The sequence below is a fragment of the Lepidochelys kempii genome, chromosome 2 (assembly GCF_965140285.1).
Source record: "Lepidochelys kempii isolate rLepKem1 chromosome 2, rLepKem1.hap1, whole genome shotgun sequence".
Taxonomy (NCBI): Eukaryota; Metazoa; Chordata; order Testudines; family Cheloniidae; genus Lepidochelys; species Lepidochelys kempii.
The window spans coordinates 106,416,236-106,434,634 of NC_136381.1; the positions used below are offsets into that span (position 1 = coordinate 106,416,236).

An 18,399-nucleotide genomic window follows, 5' to 3' on the forward strand; every position below is an offset into this window, starting at 1 on the left:
ACCTCTGGCCCTACCCCCGTCCCCATCCCTGCCCGAACCCCACCCCTCCCTGCCCCTGTTGGACCGCTCGCCAAATCCCCACCCTGACCCTGCCTCTTCCACGAGCGCACCACATTCCTCCTCATCCCCCTCCCTCCCAATGCTTGCCATGCGAAACAGTTGTTTTGCGGCACAAGCACTGGGAGGGAGGGGGGAGAAGCAGGACGCGGCAGCGTGCTCAGGGGAGGAGGTGGAGGCAGATTGGAGGTGGAGGTGAGCTGGGGCGGGTCGGCAGGTCGGGGAGCTGCCAGTGGGGACAGAGCAACCACCAATTTTTTCCTGTGGGTGCTCCAGCCCCGGAGCACCCACGGAGTCGGCACCTATGTGATGCTCAGGATAGTCCCTGCCATACTTCTAAATTTGGGATTTATTCTGACCCATTTGTATGACACACAAGGACATTTTCAAATAAAGATTACCAGATAAATATGCAACAACATTCTCATCAGAAGTAGGATTTATTATTTTCTGTGCTTGATATGTTGATGGAATGCTTTTGGGAATGCTTTGGAGAATATGAGAGGGTTTATGCCACAAAGTGAGGCTACATCTTTGGGAGGTTCAATTTAGAAGGGATGTTTGCTCAGATGGGGCTATAAACAGAAAAAATATTCTAATTTGAGCAAAGGTTCTGGTACTTTCACCTTTTTTCCAATTTATCCTTACCTGATGGGAAGACCCCAGGTTTGTATAAGCTACTCAAGAATGTTATGTTGGTGACTAGCTCGTAGATATTAGTAGAAATTCTAGTGTGGCCTACTTAATTATATATTTGTTGACATGCAATGAAGTCTGTTATCTGTGAACCTTAAAATATCGATTTTTGGTTCCTTTTTTCTCTAGATTGATTTTCATCTGGAAAAAACATCAAATCCAAGAGTAACTGTCACCAGCCCACAAGAAAGTGAAAAAAATGACCAAACCAATGAGTATGCTGCTGTAGCATAGACTTTTTAAAAAGTAGATTAGCAAAAAATGAAGGATTGTAATATTTGACATTTAAAGCATGTTGTTATCTGTGATTGATAATTTATAATGTAAAGATACAGTTGAGTACCACCTATTGAGTCTTGAAATGATAATGCCATATGGATGGACAGATAATGAACATCCTATTAAAAGGAAGATTTAATTATTTTCACAATATGTGGCTTACTGATGAGATTTTAGGGGGAAAATGTAAGGGTTTCTGTTTAGAAATACTATAAATAAGTGAGCTATTCCTTCTTCGTTATCAGATGATAGTACTAGAATCAACCCCATGTGTTAGTCTTCCAGTGTGCTACAAAAAAGCATGTTAGACATCAGAGTTTTTCAGCAATTTTGTTTAGAAAAGAACATTTTTGTGACTTCTAATGGAAAAATATATAATGTTTTTCTTAGATTAATAAACAGCTAAAAATATGAGGTATACTTAATTTCCAGGCTTATAATTTAGAGGTAATGGGCCAGATTCTCCTCTTGATGGAGTTCACCCACATAAAACTGGAGTCGAGAATCTATCCTAATTAGATGTTCCAAACTTTATAGTGGCTTTCCAATAAAGCAGCAGCATTAGTGGTGGTTCTGTTAACAAAAAGCACATAAATAGCACTATAAATAGAGATGGGGAGAGAGACTTCAGTACTGCAACCTGATCCATGTACTTGGATCCCTGCCGCTGCAGAAAGACCCACTGACTTCAGTAGAACTCTTCACAGATGCAGGAAGTCTGCGTGCACATAGAATCATTTGCAGGATTTGGGCTATAGAGTAGAATTGGGTAACATTTTTCAGACGCATGATTTATTTGCTGAAAAATGCAGTTTCACTTGACTGCAAACTAGTCAAGCAAATGGCATGAATATGCTGAATAGTTTCAGACAATTTTTTTTGTGGCCGACTTAGGACCATTCACAAAATGGCTGGAGGAGGTGATGTTGAGTAGAGCAGTGCTTCTCAAGCTATCTGATGTGGGGGACTGGCAAATTTTTTTTTCCAACGTGCGCGCAGACCGGCAGCCAATGGCTCGCAGACCGGCACCGGTCCACGGACCACCACTTTGAGTAGCACTGTAGTAGAGCACTTACCTGTGATGTGGGAGGCCTGTCTTCAGTTCCTGCCTCTGCCTGTCATGGAGGAGGGATTAGAGATCAGTCTCCCACATCTCAGGAGGGTGCCCTAGCCACTCGGCTGACAGTTATAGGAGAATAAACCATATCGCTTCCTCCTCTAGCTCTTCTGTGTACCTAGCCCTTTGTTTCCTTTGCTTCCAGAAGTGACTGCTGGAAACTAGAGCTGTTGATTAATTGCAGTTAATTCACACAATTAACTCAAAAAACTTAATTGCAATTAATCACAGTTTTAATCGCACTGTTAAACAATAGAATACCAATTGAAATTTATTAATTTTTTTGGATGTTTTCCTACATTTTCATATATGTATTCTCTGTTGTAATTGAAATCAAAGTATATAATTTTTATTACAAATATTTGCACTGTAAAAATGATAAACAAAAGAAATTGTATTTTTCAATTCACCTCATACAAGTACTGTAGTGCAATCTCTTTATTGCGAAAGTGCAACTTATAAATCTAGGGTTTTTTTGTACATACTGCACTCAAAAACAAAACAAAGTAAAACTTCAGAGCCTACAAGTCCACTCAGTCCTGCTTCTTGTTCAGCCAATCGCTAAGACAAACAAGTTTGTTTACATTTACAGGAGATAATGCTGCCCTCTTCTTATATAGTGTCACCAGAAAATGAGAACAGGCATTTGCATGGCACTTTTGTAGCCAGCATTGCAAGGTATTTACATGCCAGAGATGCTAAACATTTGTATGCCCCTTCATGCTTTGCCCACCATTCCAGAGGACATGCTTCCTGCTGATGATGCTCGTTAAAAAAATAATGCATGAATTAAATTTGTGACTGAACTCCTTGGTGGAGAATTATATGTCTCCTGCTCTGTTCTGTCTGTATTCTGCCATATATTTCATGTTATAGCAGTCTCGAATGATGACCCAGCACATGTTGTTCATTCTAACAACGCTTTCACCGCAGATTTCACAAAACACAAAGAAAGTACCAATGTGAGATTTCTAAAGATAGCTACAACACTTGATCCAAAGTTTAAGAATCTGAAGTGCCTTCCAAAATCTGAGAGTGACGAGGTGTGGAGCATGCTTTCAGAAGTCTAAAAGAGCAACACTCCGATGTGGAAACAACAGAACATGAACTACCAACAAAGAAAATCAATCTTCTGCTGGTGGCATCTGACTCAGATAATGAAAATGAACATGCATCTGTCCACACTGCTTTGGATTGTTATTGAGCAGAACCCATCATCAGCATGTATGCATGTCCCCTAAACTGGTGGTTGAAGCATGAAGGGACATATGAATCTTTAGTGCATCTGGCATGTAAATATCTTATGATGCCAGCTACAACAGTGCCATGAAAACTCCGGTTCTCACTTTCAGGTGACACTGTAAACAAGAAATGGGCAGCATTATCTCCGGCAAATGTAAACAAACTTGTTTGTCTGAACAATTGGCTGAACAGGAAGTAGGACTGAATGGACTTGCAGGCTCTAAAATTTTACATTGTTTTATTTTTGAATGCAGGTTTTTTTGTACATAATTCTACATTTGTAAGTTCAACTTTCATGATAAAGAGATTGCACTACAGTACTTGTATTAGATAAATTGAAAAATACTATTTCTTTAATTTTTTTACAATGCAAATACTTGTAATCAAAAATAAATTTAAAGTGAGCACTGTACACTTTGTATTCTGTGTTGTAATTGAAATCAATATATTTGAAAATGTAGAAAACATCCAAAAATATTTGAATAAATTGTATTCTATGATTGTTTAACGGCGTGATTAATTGCGCAGTTGATCACGATTAATTTTTTAAATCTCACGGTTAATTGCGATTAATTATTTTAATTGCTTGACAGCCCTAGTGGACACAAAACAAAATTTCTGTCAACTGTTGATTCACCTGAAGTTTTCATCAGTTTTGGTTTGGGTCGAACTGAATCCTTTTTCTTTGAACAGCCAGCAGAACAAGAAATCAGTTATTCACCCAGCTTTACTATAAGGTAAGACAGCTTCATTCAAATATAAAACCATAAGCTAATATGTTACTTTTCAAAACTGGAAAGTTTACCCAGTCACAATGTTAAATTTTAACTAACTTTTTACAACAAATATTAAGAAATTTTAAATCTCTGTAGTAGATTAACAGATTAATGGAAGAAAATTTAACTTCTGTTTTAGTTTTGAAAAGTTGGACTGCAGCTGATTTATCAGCCAATGAGAAACTAATTTATAAATGAAAACACTGGCCCAGATCCTCTGCTGGCATAACTCAGTTTAGCTCCACCGATGTCAATGGAGCCATCTCTGTTTACACCACTTGGTGATCTGGCCCACTAGTTTTTTTGCACAAAACTCTGCTATAAGGGCTCTATGTATTAATCCTGAGCATAGTCCTTACAGTTTAAAAATGTTACTTCACCTGTTGCAGTAAGATGGGTCCAGATACGCTGAGGTTTCATTTGCACTAGTACGTAAGAGCATCATCCAGAACATTGGTTGTCTTTATTACATGGATTCCCACTGTCTTTATTTTTTTTCTAAACTTCAACAGATAATGCCACTATGTTGCAAGTCATAGAAATGAAAATTTCTCGGATCTTAGCCATATTTTAGCTAACTATAGATATGTGATAGAGGTTTCTTGGTTTTGATTTTGAGTAGGTTTTTTTGTTAATGCTAGCAAGTTATTACTAAACACTCACTTTTTGTGGTTATCCTGCAGTTAATTTTTTTAAGTTCATTCTAAGCTGCTGAAACAAACTTTAAAAAAATGTAAAAAAGCATTCACAGTAATTGAAAACCACCTAAACTGCTATATTTTCTCTAGCAGATATTTCGATATTTCCCCCCAATAGAAAAGTAATGTATGTTGACCCTCCAATATATCTCAGAGTGTTAGCAATAGATAGACAGATATATAAAAGGTGACATTAAAAACCAGAGGAACAAAGTCTGTACATATTGCTAGAACTCAAATATAAACTTTTACAGTGTTTAGATTTGGGTGTGGTTTATTGAACTGGGCTGGACAAAGCACTGGAGAATATTCCTGTTGGGAACAATTCTGCACTTGGGTCCCCAATTCAACAAAGCCCTTACCTTGTGCTTAACACCACCTTTAGTCAGCAAAGTGTATGGGCATGTCCTTAAGTGCTTTGCTTAAGTCCCAATGACTTCAGTGGGACATAAGCATGTGTTTAAAGTTAAGCACATGCTTAAATGTATTTTATTTATATTTTAAGCAATGGTTAAAAAGATCTGTAGAAGACCTCTAGGCACTCTGACAATTAATCTTCCAATAGTTATACTGGTTGCATTTAGTTAATTTGCTCCTGTTTTATCAGCTACCAAAAACCAACTGTATCTTCTCTGGGTACATATGCTCTACTTTCTGTAAAAACCATAGCAAATAAATGGCTGTTGTAGCACACTTTGCTCAGTCAGAATTGGGTCGTTCATGTGCCTAGTTAGTATTAAGCACATGCCTAAATGCTTTGCTGAATTGGGAGCTAGGGCTCTGATCATGTGACTGTTGTACCTATGCTGAGCCCCACAGAAGTCAGTGGGATCCATGTGGTGCAGAGGTGCACCTCTTGTTACAGGATTAGGGTCTAGATGACCTAATAGATACTTTCCATCTTCAGTACCTGTGATTTTTCCTATTACTCCTAGGATCAACAAATAGATAGAAAATGTGAAAACTTTAACGGGACAGATACAATTTCAAAAACATATTTGTGTGAAAACTTTGTATCTAACAGTAGGCACATGAAGATCCCAATAACAATATTTTCTCTTTTTCTAGTTTGTTTATTCTGTGTATTTGGCAGCACGCTGTATTGTCAGTGGCATTGTTTCCCTGTAAAGTCAGTGCCTCCCTTTCTTAAAAGACTTTTATAAATATCAATGGGAGAACATAAACTTTCATATTTTTTCATTTTTTAAAAAATTTCAGGACATGCTATTTAAAGGGTTAAACTGAATTTTGTTTTCAAATTAGTCAGTTTTTAAAAGTTCACGTTGATAGTATATAGTTAACTCTAATGTAAGATTATTTCATTTATTGTCTGACAGCAGGCAGTTTTCATTCATTCTTATAAATTTCTCTCTGTTGCTTACCTAGGAAACATCTGAGCATACGTTTCTTCAGGATAGCAGATAAGACTCTTTAGAAAATAAAAATATAGGCATTTTCAGTATGTCATCTCCTGTAGTGATATATAGTATCATTCAGAACATGAATGTTGTACCAGGTACTCTTCAGTTTGCAGAGAAAGGATAAGCATAGTCTGTAACTGGTAGTTCTTATGACATCACAGTGAAAGTGATAGATCATATATCACTGAATCCTAGAGTGGGTGGCCTTATTAAGAGTGTTCCCTTTAAAATATTCAGTGGTGTAGGGATAACAGAAGTGGCTAAACTAAATTCTGTGTTCCCCAAATGAGAATTAGGGAAACTCTGTTTACCCTTGACCACCCTACTGAAGATATTTCCTTTGGACACCAACAATTAGATATCACCGATTACTTGAAAATCTTAGCTATTAGGAAAGGAGGCATCTCATTATTCTGCTTATAAATGCACAGGTCAGGACAGGACTTTATATTTGTTCTGCATAGTTGGCATTCAACAAATACTTTATTGAATTGTTTAGAGCTAAACAATAGCTATATCTGTTCACTAGGGATAGGCCAGGAAATGTTCAAATCAGCTGTGCCTTCCTAATCTGTACCCATTGTAGGCAGTTAAAGGAGGAGATTAAGCCACCAATGCAGCAAAGGATTTAATCATGTGCTTAAGTCCCATGGGACGACAGCATGCACTCAAAGTTAAGTACATGCCTACATGTTATGATGAATTGGGTCTAAATAAAGTAAGTTCATATAAGGAAATGGAACTGCCTCACCAATTTCAGTGTATGAAAGTGAAGACAAGTTAAAAAAAATCCAATCTAAAATAAAGCTAAATAAATATTTCTTGTCTGTTAGCAGAAAAGAAATACCCCCCTAAAATGGCAGTCCGTACAAAATACTGAAAAAGAGCGTTGGCCATGGGTATCTTAATGTCTGGCTCAAACACCCATTAAGTTGGCCTTTAAAATTAGTCAGATACCAAATAAAGTACCTTAAGAAATGTTATTACAATTATTTTACTATAAAAGTTACTTATTTCATAAACCACAACAGCAGTCTAGTGCACAGGAGGATTGGAGATATCCTCCTAGTGGCTGGCTAAGAACTCCACACACAGCTAGCCTGTGCTAAATATCACATTTTTATTACTCATCTACTTCCCACCATGTCTGATTGTAGGCTGTTTGGGGATGGGGCTATCACTTACGGTATTTGTACAGCTGCTAGAACAATGGGTGAGGACTTTGGGCACTACTGCAATATAACTGTTAAATAATCACAAGAAGAGCAATTGCATAGGAATACTGTTCATAGACATATCATTTTGGGTGGCTGAAATCCCGCTATGTAGCCTCTAGCCAAACAAAGCACTCTAGACATGCCAGTATATAGTAAAACCATTCACCAGCTTATGGATTATTGTTTATGGGCACATCAGTGTATGCATCAAATTATGTATAGGTGAATACATAATGTGTGATTGAAGCTTTCTGTTACTTTGTTAATGGAAAGTAAGATGCTTCTGGTTTCAGCTGCTATTCCTTATACTTAGTACTGGTTCTAATGGTATTTCTCATTATATTTTACTTACTGAAAAGGGATTATACATAATTTAAAGTTTTAAGCACATGCTTCAGTGCTTTGCTGGGTTGAGATCAGAACTCTTGAAGAATTGAGCCCTGAATGCAGAGGAAGAGAACAGCCTAGACCTGGCAGAGACGCTGTCAATGGATGAGGAGCTCAGAAAGAGATGTGTATGGGGCTGGAAAATTCTGGGAGATAATTAAAGCCTTTACAACTATAGGGCGTAGCTCTTTTAAACTGATTGAAGCCAACTCCTGGCATATCCTGTACTGCAGAGCTCCAGCGCTTATTTTGTGCCAGGGCTTGGCAGTTCATAGCCTCGGCACCTCTGGGCTTGCTACATCAGTTATAAATGTAAAAAAATTGCTTGAGCCTGGCCACCTCTTTCATTACAAATTAAGCACTGCAGAGCTCCCCACTGGTTTCAAATCAGGGATATGATGTGGCCTTCTTTATAGGATCATTTTACTCTTAGGCCTTAATCCTGCAACAATTTACTCACATGCTTAACTGGGCACACTAGCTAGCCCCATGGAAGTCAGTGCAAAAGGTCAAGAAGGTGCTTAATGGGCCCCAGGCCTTAATTTTCGTCACTTGTCCTTTGGTGTATGCTTGCAGGGATGTGGAGTATGCTTGGACCAGTTGTTTAAATTACTTCAGTAAGTGTAAAATAATCTAAAGAGAGAGGCTCCAAACCCCTATATATTTTTTTCCTCCACAATTTAAATTTTTTAAGGGGGCAGTTATTCTGGCTGCTCAGGGCAGTCCTGGCCTGGCGTAAATCAGGGTAGCTTCACTGGCTTCAATAGAACTCTACCAGTTTACACCAGCTGAGGAGATGGCCCATAAATTTGTTTAGTGTGACTCCAGAAAATTTTCAAAGTGATTCAATACATTTAGAACTGGTGGTAGTGGGGCTTTCTAGTGGTAGGCTGAGATATTTAGGCTCTGAATTCTAGCTACAATATTATGTATATTTAAGTCAGAACGTGCCTTTAAATCACGGGTGCTGACACCATTCAAATGTTTGTTGTATTATTTACTTTCTTGTATCTTTCATGTAATTATGTAGATAGTGTGGTTATCATGTTACTTTAATGTTTGCATGGGGAAAAAAAACCCTGAAATCCTAGCTCTGTTCACGCTCCCTATTTGGAATTTGACTTAAAGGTGCTTACATTTCCCAGCCTCCAAAGTGAAAGAATAGAAAAGGCTGAGCAAAGCCAAACCCCTCCCCACCGCACCAACCACAAGCAGATGGTCTGAGCACTGATTGATGATCTCCAGCAGGGAGACCAGAGCAATTCTGCCCCATTCCCTACTTCAGAGAAACGCCCCACGGTACACCCTGCTGCACAAAGAATCACCCCTCCCCCACTTGGCCTTCAAAAATCTTTTCTCCTTCCCTGTTCAAAGGGAGTACACCAGTTCTGATGCCAGAGGGAGCCTTGGCATCTACAAAGGAAAAGCACAGTTTCCCTCCAAGGCAAGTCAATACAAATAAGATGCTTGCCATCAAGTTACAGTAGATGAGAAATCAAGTGGCAATTCAAGTGGTGTCAAAGAAATGGCTCAATATGTCCAAGAGTATCTTTCATAGCTGGATACCTTCCTATTTTCCTTCTGTCCAGAAAGAAAGTAGCTATGACAATTATCCTTTACCTACCTGCACCACAGTCTTATATGGGTACATGATATTTTTAAAAACAGGCATTAAATAAAATATACTTTGCAAAACAAATATATAAATCAAATATTATATTGTAAAATGGTAGAATGCTTTTGTGAACAGAAAACACCTATTTATTTATAAAGAGAATTCTATGCCTTTTTATGTGTGGAATTTTTTCCCCTTATTCTGTTGTAGACCCAACATTGTGAGGGAAACCAGAGGTATGTGAGGCAACATGGAAGTGTGAAAATTGCTCAAGAGTTTGACTTCTTGAAGTCTATCGTATTTTAACAGCTCAATGAAATACATCTGAAAGTTGCCTGAATATAAACGAAGGGATGAACCCTGATACCCTGAAGTCAATGGGATAGTTTGCATGTGTCATGATTCATAAGTTTGAACCTATTTGAGGTAACCCTCTGAAGACTGGAAATATATGAAGAGTACCAAAATTGACAAGAAGGTCATAGGTCACATCAGCAAATTGAGAAATATAGTTATCTTTCCAGTGACCTTTGACACTAATAGTTGAGGAGTTCCAGTCTGACTATGCAGTCCTTCAGAATCAATTCACATTGTCATGACTTTGAGACATAGAGATCAGAGGTCAAGCCAAAGGCTTTCAAAATTCTAAAGAGAATTATATTTCCTAAGAAACATGGCATGACTTTCAACTCTTCATAGCATAGGGGGATTTTTTACAGTTCTTCAAAGCTACATACTATACAGTATAAGAGCATTTCAGTTACACATGTGGAAATAAGCATTATTCCTCTTTCAGAAACAATTCCCCTTCATTGAAATAAAAAAGTATTGGAATTTAATACCTTCATCTATGTATAGAAAATGTACAAGAGTAGATCCGAACAGGATACTAAAACAACACTCACTACACTTCTAAAAAAAATAATAATCAAGGTTAATAAACAGATTGTTCTCTGTATAAAAGTGAGTAATTTAAAAAACCAGACAAACCCATGTTAAATGACTGTGACCTAGTCAGAGGACCTGGTTACAACACCACTGTCTGGGGTTCCAGCATGTGGTACAAAATCAAATCTGTAATGTGATAGGTTCTGACTGGTGCCATTAATAGGCCTTGGCTTTACCCTGGATACAACTGAATCCCATTCAGGCAACAAATTTTAACCCTACTGTAACCAGGTCAGCACCCTTGGTTTAGTTGTAGTGCAAAATCACCTATTTGTGCCTTAACCCCTAACTTGATTCACCTCCCTATCACAGATAGAGCTGAATCGTTAAGAGGAGCTCAGGGTCTGATTTTCCTCCCAGATCAGGTGATTGCAGGCTACAGCAAGGCCTGTTGGGGAAGGGGGAAAGAACTCTAAAAAGAGCTCCCTTCCCTTCAGCTGGAGATGGTCTTGGTGAAGCTCCCTGGGATTCCTGTTGGCTCTCTGTGAGGGGGTTGGGGATAGGGCTTAGGTGAGGCTTGGCTGAATAGGTTAGGAAGGAAAATTAGATCAAGAGCCTGCTAGTGAGGCTCTGTAGGATAAGCTGAAGCAATGTGTTCAAGGGCCAGGGTTAAGGCCTAAGAAGTATGCAAACCAGAGTAGGAAGTAGCTCTGAGGGAATAGTGAAGTGTACGTCTAAGGCTGGAGCCTTAGTACCTCAGGGCTGGAGCCCTGAGCAGAGGGGAGACATGTACCTGAGCTTCCTGGAAGAAGCAAGGTCTGCACCTGAGGAGAGGAAGAGTCTCTGCAGAGCCCCAGCATGGAGACAAGAAAGAGGTAGGACTTTGGACAGTTGTTTGGCCCAGATGAGATGGACTTGGACTTGACCAGAGGGTGAAATTAAATTACGCTACCAGTTTGGGGAAGTCTCCAGTGGAGGGAAACTGAGGTACAGCAAGGAAATAAAAGCATAGCCATGCAGCTAATGTCGTAGGGGTAAGTAAAATCCCCCTCCCTCTCCTGTTCAGAGTACCCAGATTTGTGAAGCCTTATTAATTTGCTACCATATGTTTAAAATTTATTTGTACCTTTTTATTCATGTCAGCATGGGCTTTCCCTAGTGATATTTGCTCCCTATACCCCCAATCAAAAGCTGGTTCTAAAGTTTCACTCAGGTTTACTCCATTATCCAGGGCCACAACTTCACTCCCATATAACACCTAAGCATCTCTGGTTGTTGGATTGCCGCAACTGTTCTCCCAGTTCTGTACTGGAGCATGATGCCCAGGCTGTTCCATATTTCATCTAGGTTGGGGCTTCCTAGATGGAAGATTTCATCCCTCCCTGACATCCAAGTGCTTAATTTCTTTCAAGCATTAGACCACCACCCCAGCTTGTGAAATTAGAGTCCTGTTCTTGTTTCTCATATCAGTGCAATGTGCTAGTTCTAACTCACTGGGCTACTTTCCTACTAACTGTTTACATGGGAGTCCTGCTATAAAATCCGTTTCTGGCTAACGGAGAAACAGAAATGGCGAAGGCTGCTACTGTTCTTCAATACACTTCATACAAGCCAAGGCCTAGCACTACACAGCCAAGTTATTTATCTTGTTTCAAAAAGATGATGGTTGGTTAGGTAGAAAATCCTGTTTAAAACTTCTTCCAGGTGGTTTTTCTAGCTTTCTGAAAGCCCATTACCTGCTATGCAAATGGAACAAGTATGTGGCAGCGGATCCTTCTTTCTCTAGTACATCACTCAAAACATGGACATATAATAAAGCTTCAACACAAATCAGAAACTGGAACTTTGGCAACTTCTGGTGGCTGCACCTACCACGAACACATGTGAGCATACCTTGTCTCTGTGCATGTGAAGATATCCTCTCAACCTGGTGGTTCCTCTCCTCTAGCTGTCTTCACTGGTGCATATATTGCCATCATTAGATTGATCTCTCTCCTACTGGTTCTGCCTCTGTTCTTGTACAGCCTGCCTACCTCTGCTGAGTGTTTTCATAACACTGTGTACACAGCCAGAGATGGAGGTGAAAGCTGGATTCTTTGGCTTCTCCACTTTGTTAGGGGCTGATGGCAGAGCATGGATGCAGAATGAAGGAGGGACACCTACAGGAATCCTAAGCAGTATTGTCACTGGAGAAAAGCAGGGGAGTAGGAATTGGGGGAAAAATCATCACTGTCTAGCTAAATACTTTGGGCTTCTGCTGCTAAACCTGTAATGTTATGAACCACTTTAGGACACCTTGAATACAGGAACACAATGATTCTGTTGGAGGGAGAATAAGCTGGGATTTTCAAAGGAATTCAAGGGATTTAGTTGCTCAACTCCTATTGACTTTCTATGGCAATTGGGCACCTAAATCCTTTGGGCTCCTTTGAAAATCCCAGCCTAAATTGTTTAGTGACACACTGTGTTATTGCCTGGTTTGTTTATTTACAGGAGATAATGAGTTCATGAAGTGAGCCTGCCAGGATAGATCTGATGCGGTCGGTATGCTCTGCCAATATGTGCTTCTTGGGGATACTGAAAGGAGCCCTGCATTATTTAGAACCCGAGGGCCATTCACCTTGGCAGCAAACAAATACTTTAATACTTTAAGTTTAATACTTGCCCTCCTCCAAAGGAGAGAAGGGAGAGCAGCACTTTCACCAGCCCTAGCTGAGCAATAGCTGTGTCAGGGCCAGCAGAGAAGACGTCGCATTTATGAACAAATTCTTCTTTTACATTTCATAGAATCATAGAATATCAGGGTTGGAAGGGACCTCAGGAGGTCATCTAGTACAACCCCCTGCTCAAAGCAGGACCAATCCCCAATTAAATCATCCCAGCCAGGGCTTTGTCAAGCCTGACCTTAAAAACTTCTAAGGAAGGAGATTCTACCACCTCCCTAGGTAACGCATTCTAGTGTTTCACCACCCTCCTAGTGAAAATACTCTCCACCCTCCTTTGTTCTCAGTGAAAGTACATGGCAAGTGCCAGCAAAACTATTTAAGTAGAAAGAACTCAAACTCCCAAACATGCATGCTCCATTGTCCATGGCCACTAGACTGAAATGTCTGGCTATTTAAAAAAGCCTACTCCGCCCTCCTCTGGCTGTCAGCCAGCACCCCTCTTTTAGCTTACACTGGGTTGACCCTGGGTTTCATAGCACCTGCAACTAGTTCTGCTCCACTATCCATGACGCTTACTGAAAGAAGGTCAGAATAGGTGGGGTTACAAAAGTTCAAGCAGGGAATGTGGAGCTCCCAAAAAAGACATAGTGAATAGGAGCAGCAGATTCCAAAGTAGTTCTGAGAGCTGGCATAGGGAAACACTCCAATTCCAGCCTGGCCTCTTTCCATCAGAATAGATGCTCTGGGTGATACGAGGCTGGAAGGTGCATTTAGCTAGTCAAAACATAGGAGCATCTCATCTAGAATCTAATTCTTAGAGTAGCATATCTCAGATAATTTGGCTAACTCATAGGCAGTGTTTAAATATAATATTCCCTCTTTATTTGCAAAAAATCCACCAGTGTAATAAAATGTAAGTTCTGGAAAGATTTAAAAATTTGAAATATTCACAGCATGTTTTTTTCCATATTTATTTGATTCTCTCTTTGCATTTATGTTACAAATACTTACCCAAGTTGGTGTTGAGAGTTCGTTTGGAAAAGAAAGACTCATTGTAAATTACCTGAGAGCTAAACTGAGCCTCAGCGTGTTTGTTTATATTAATATAAACAATCTCCCAAATCAGACCTGAAAATGGAGACACAGATGGCTGTTTACACAGGCATCTGAGAGCCCCATAAGAAGCACTAGTCGTCTCAAAATGTCTGAAATGTGAGATTACCGTAAGCACACACAGTACATTCCCATTTGTGTCAATGTCACCAAGAGACAAGCTGTACCACAAGAGCAAACTTGCAGTACCCAAAACATAATTACCTCAAGCAGTATGTGGCCTTCTAAAGTAGCTTAACCCCAAGAACCTCTGAAGAGGATGTACTCTCTAAATGTACCACTGCTCTTAGCTACTAATGAAGTAGGAGTAGAGAGAGCCTTCAAGCCCTCACCCTGGAGATCAAGGGCATCATATTCTGTCATAGTCGATGTAACTCTGATTGTGAGAACTAAGTTTATCTGGCATCCTGGTGTATAATGTCAGGGTGACCTGCTAACATTGACTGGCCCTACACCCTAATACCTTCATTTTATTAAAATTGCTGCTTTTGCTATTAGCCCACCGATAAAGAAGAGCTCTTGAAATGTTTACAGCTTAGATTCTTGTAATTTGCTATTGGCTTTCCCTCCTTTACATTACCCAGGATAAAGTTCCTCCCCTTGTTCATACACTGCTGCCTTTCTGCAGTTTGGTAGGCCAAACAGTCATGAAGTGGTAGGGTCCGTCCTCCTGATCTCTTATCACTGCTGTTTCCATGAATAGCCATTTATTTGCAAACACACAATTAAAAATGTCATGTTGGGGCTGCACCATAAATTCTCAGCAAATCTGCTGACATTCAGCTGAGGATGCGAGGGCATTTGTGTTTCCCTGTTTTTAGCCAATGAATCACCACAGTGGGAATGAAAGGCAGATAAAGGGGTCAATAGAACCTTCAGGGAGAAAACACAGATGCTGCAGTGAAGTCACTGTGTAATGCAGTAGGGAAAACAGACCCAACCATCGTGTGTGTGTGTGTGTTCATTCAAATTAACACAATAAAAGCAACCAATGAAATGGGAAAATTTGATTTCCACCATGCAGATTGCAGCGTGAGTACTCTTACGGTAAAAGAGGTCTTGTAATTCTAACTCTAAGAAGGATAGAATAAAAAATGAAAATGGTCAGAATATGTATAAGAATTTTATAAAAGGCAATTGGGTGGGGAGCAGGATGGGTGGGGAATATTTCTGCTGTTAAGATGGCCCTTACCTGCGTTGTAGATGTTCCATTCTACTTGTGAATGTGATGGTATCCAGTCCTTGGGCTGGGAAGTGTTTCATGGACCCAGGAAGGCTGAATCCAAGGCCCATACTTGGGCAGAAGAGGGACAGTGTCAGACATTGATGGGGTTCACAATGGGGACTGTAGAGCTCGAGGAAGCAGTGGTAGGCTGGAGAGCAGTGAGAACTGTGTTTAGTTATTTGGGATCCTTCATTTGCTATGAGACTTATGGATAGAATTTGGATTAGATCCCTAGCTCAAGTGGTAGCCATTATCCCCATGTGGACTAACCAGAGTGGAGGGAAGAAATGTTCATTTTGCAACTCTTTGCCAGATGGCAGAGGAATGTTGAGACTCTGGAATCCTGTGTTTAGAACATGGATTACACTTAAAAGTTCTATTGGCATAGCTATGCTGCTCAGGGCTGTAAAAAAACCCCATCTCTGACCCATATAGGTATACCTACAGAGCCCTCCGTGTAGACACAGCTATGTTGATGGATGAGGCCTTCTGTCAATGTGGCTAAAATTGTTTTGGGGAGGTGGTGGTCCTGTACTGCACCTCTCCACCTTCTGTTGGTGTAGGCTGCATCTACACTAGGGGACTGTGCTAGCATGGCTATGCCTGCATAGGCTCCATAGTGTAGATGTAGCCTAATTCCAGGTTTCGGAAGTGAGTGTGTTCTAGTGGTTATAGACTGTTCTGCCCCGGCTCTCATAACCTCTCCCTCTCTTCTCCTGTTCCCCGCCATCGCTCCTGTCCATTCTGTCTTTATTCCTATTTCCACCCCCGTTCACAGCTCCTATCACACTCAACCTACCCCTCTGTACCATTCATCAATGCCCTGTGATCCTCAACCCTCTGTATTAGTCATGGAATCCATTCAAAAAAATAGACAGAACTATAAGGTAGAACATATTATCAGAGAATACAAAGGTCACATCATTATTTATACATCTTTAATTTAAATCCACAGATTAAGAGGATGAGCTAGTTACCTCATATGAGAACAAAATTAAGTTTCTTTAGTGACAGGACAAATATTCAGGTAAGCATCCAGACAAATGTATTCCAATTAAGGAGAGCTCTGTGGATATGGCGCATGTGCAGTCTGGTCTGCACATAAGAGCAGTGCGGAGATGGAGCATGCTCAGTGCAGATGTGAAATTCAGAAAATTTAGCTGCCAAAATCTAACCATCCTCTACTGAGAATGTGTGAACTGAGATTTATTGAGGCTTATAACTTGGCCATACATTGGTAGATTTTTCTCAAGGATGGCAAATAGTACATCCCTGGAGCCAGTGCTATCTAAGTCTGGAAAGACTTAGAGCTCCACAATGAAATGACTGTTAAATTATTTAACGCAAGCAAAAAGATATTCTGTAAACTGGTTCTTGGAAACGACAGAGCCATTTTTGCTGAAACTCTCCAAAAAATTCCACCTGAGGCAGGCATCTGTCATGGAAAATTTCTGCTTGAACAGTTTTTAATTGTGACAAAGTTTTAAGTGACTGAAAACAAGGTCTTACAGAGGAAAGTGTTCAACCTTAGCTAGAGGCAGTGTTACCCTTTTCCCCCTTCAATATCCTTCACCTTGTGGGTTCCAAACATGCTTCTCAGCATGGCAGGCTTCAGTAATATCCATAAGGCCTGCTTCTTCCTAACATATGGCTACTATAGTGACTCATCTTTACAGTGTCAAAACATATTAACCCAAGAAGGGGGCTGGGCAATATGGTAGAATGCTCAGTGTTTGTACCAGCCCATCTTGAACATAGCTCATTGCCTGCTGGATCACCTCTCCTTCCAGTCAAAGATGATTAGATGATGATAAAAGTGCATGTTTAAGAACATTCTGTGTCCATGCAGCCATTGTGGAAAAACTATAAGTCATTTGAAAGTTGGATTTTCATTCTGATCTCACATGTAAGCACAAAAGGTTAGAGGAGAGATAGGAGTATCTAAAAGATATTAGAACCATCATTTTAATCTCCTGTAGTGAGCTATACTGTAAGATCTGCAATGTCACATTTTCACTATTCACAATCTTTAATTAAACTTTACATTGAAGTTAGTGTCCTGTCTCCCTGCTGCCCATATACTAACAACCTGACAGCAGTGAAGGAAGGACATATAAACAAGCCTCCCTCTGACATGAAAAGAGCTCAATAAAGACTTATGCTGCTGTTCTACCTCTTGGCTATAATGCATAGCCTAAAGAACAAGCAACAGTGAATGATGCAGCTATCGTGTTCTGGTGTTTATCACACACCATATGAGCAATCATCAGAACTCCCCTCTCCCCCTTATGAAACACCTGCTGTCTTTGCTTGTTTTATATAATCAGAGAAACACAGAGCTGGGAGGGACCTCAAGAGGTCTCCTAGTCCAGCCCCCTCTGCTGAGGCAGCACCAAGTATACCTAGATAATCCCTGACAGGTGTTTGTGTAACCTGTTCTTAAAAACCTCTAATGACAGAGACTCCACAATCTCCCTGGAAGCCTATTCCAGTACTTAACATTCCTTATGGTTAGAAAGTTTTTTTTCCTAATTAACCTAAATCTCCCTTGTTGCAGATTAAGCCCATTATTTCTCATTTTACCTTTAGTGGACATGAAGAATTGTTAGTCTTCTCTTTATAGCAGCCACTAACATATATGAAGACTCATTCATCTTTTTCAAGAGTAAACAAACCTTTCCTCATAGGTCAGGTTTTTCCTAAACATTTTATCATTTTTTTGCTCTCCTCTGGATTCTTCCCAGTTTGACCCCATCTTTCTTAAAGTGTGGCACGCAAAACTGCATCTGGTACATACATCTGATTCCTGCCTGTGTCCCACACCTATTACCCACTCATGCTCTCCTCCCTGTGAACTACACTCTTGTTTTGAACATGGGTTGCTATGTGCTTTTGCAATCCAAGTTGTGGGTGCCAGTAAATTGCCAGTTGTACACAGAATTTTATTCTGTTTCAGTTTGTGCAATTTCTTGTTTGTGATGGTGTCATCATTGTCCATCTTT

The 18,399-nt window shown here is 40.0% G+C and overlaps 1 protein-coding gene across 5 annotated transcripts in view; it reads left to right on the forward strand.

Annotated features, from left to right (window-relative positions):
* Positions 1-18,399, forward strand: part of DCDC2 (doublecortin domain containing 2) — a 237,775-nt gene that overhangs the window by 144,677 nt on the left and 74,699 nt on the right. For 3 of the 5 annotated variants that reach the window (XM_073331884.2, XM_073331883.2, XM_073331880.2), the window contains exons 13-14: positions 883-968; positions 4,085-4,128. In XM_073331884.2, coding sequence (XP_073187985.1) covers positions 883-968; positions 4,085-4,127 — 129 coding nt within the window. In that variant the 3' untranslated portion in view covers position 4,128. Of the gene's footprint in view, positions 1-882; positions 969-4,084; positions 4,129-6,251; positions 9,683-9,715; positions 9,742-18,399 lie in introns of those variants that run through there. The other 2 variants (XM_078851592.1, XM_073331882.2) reach the window with 2 other exon arrangements.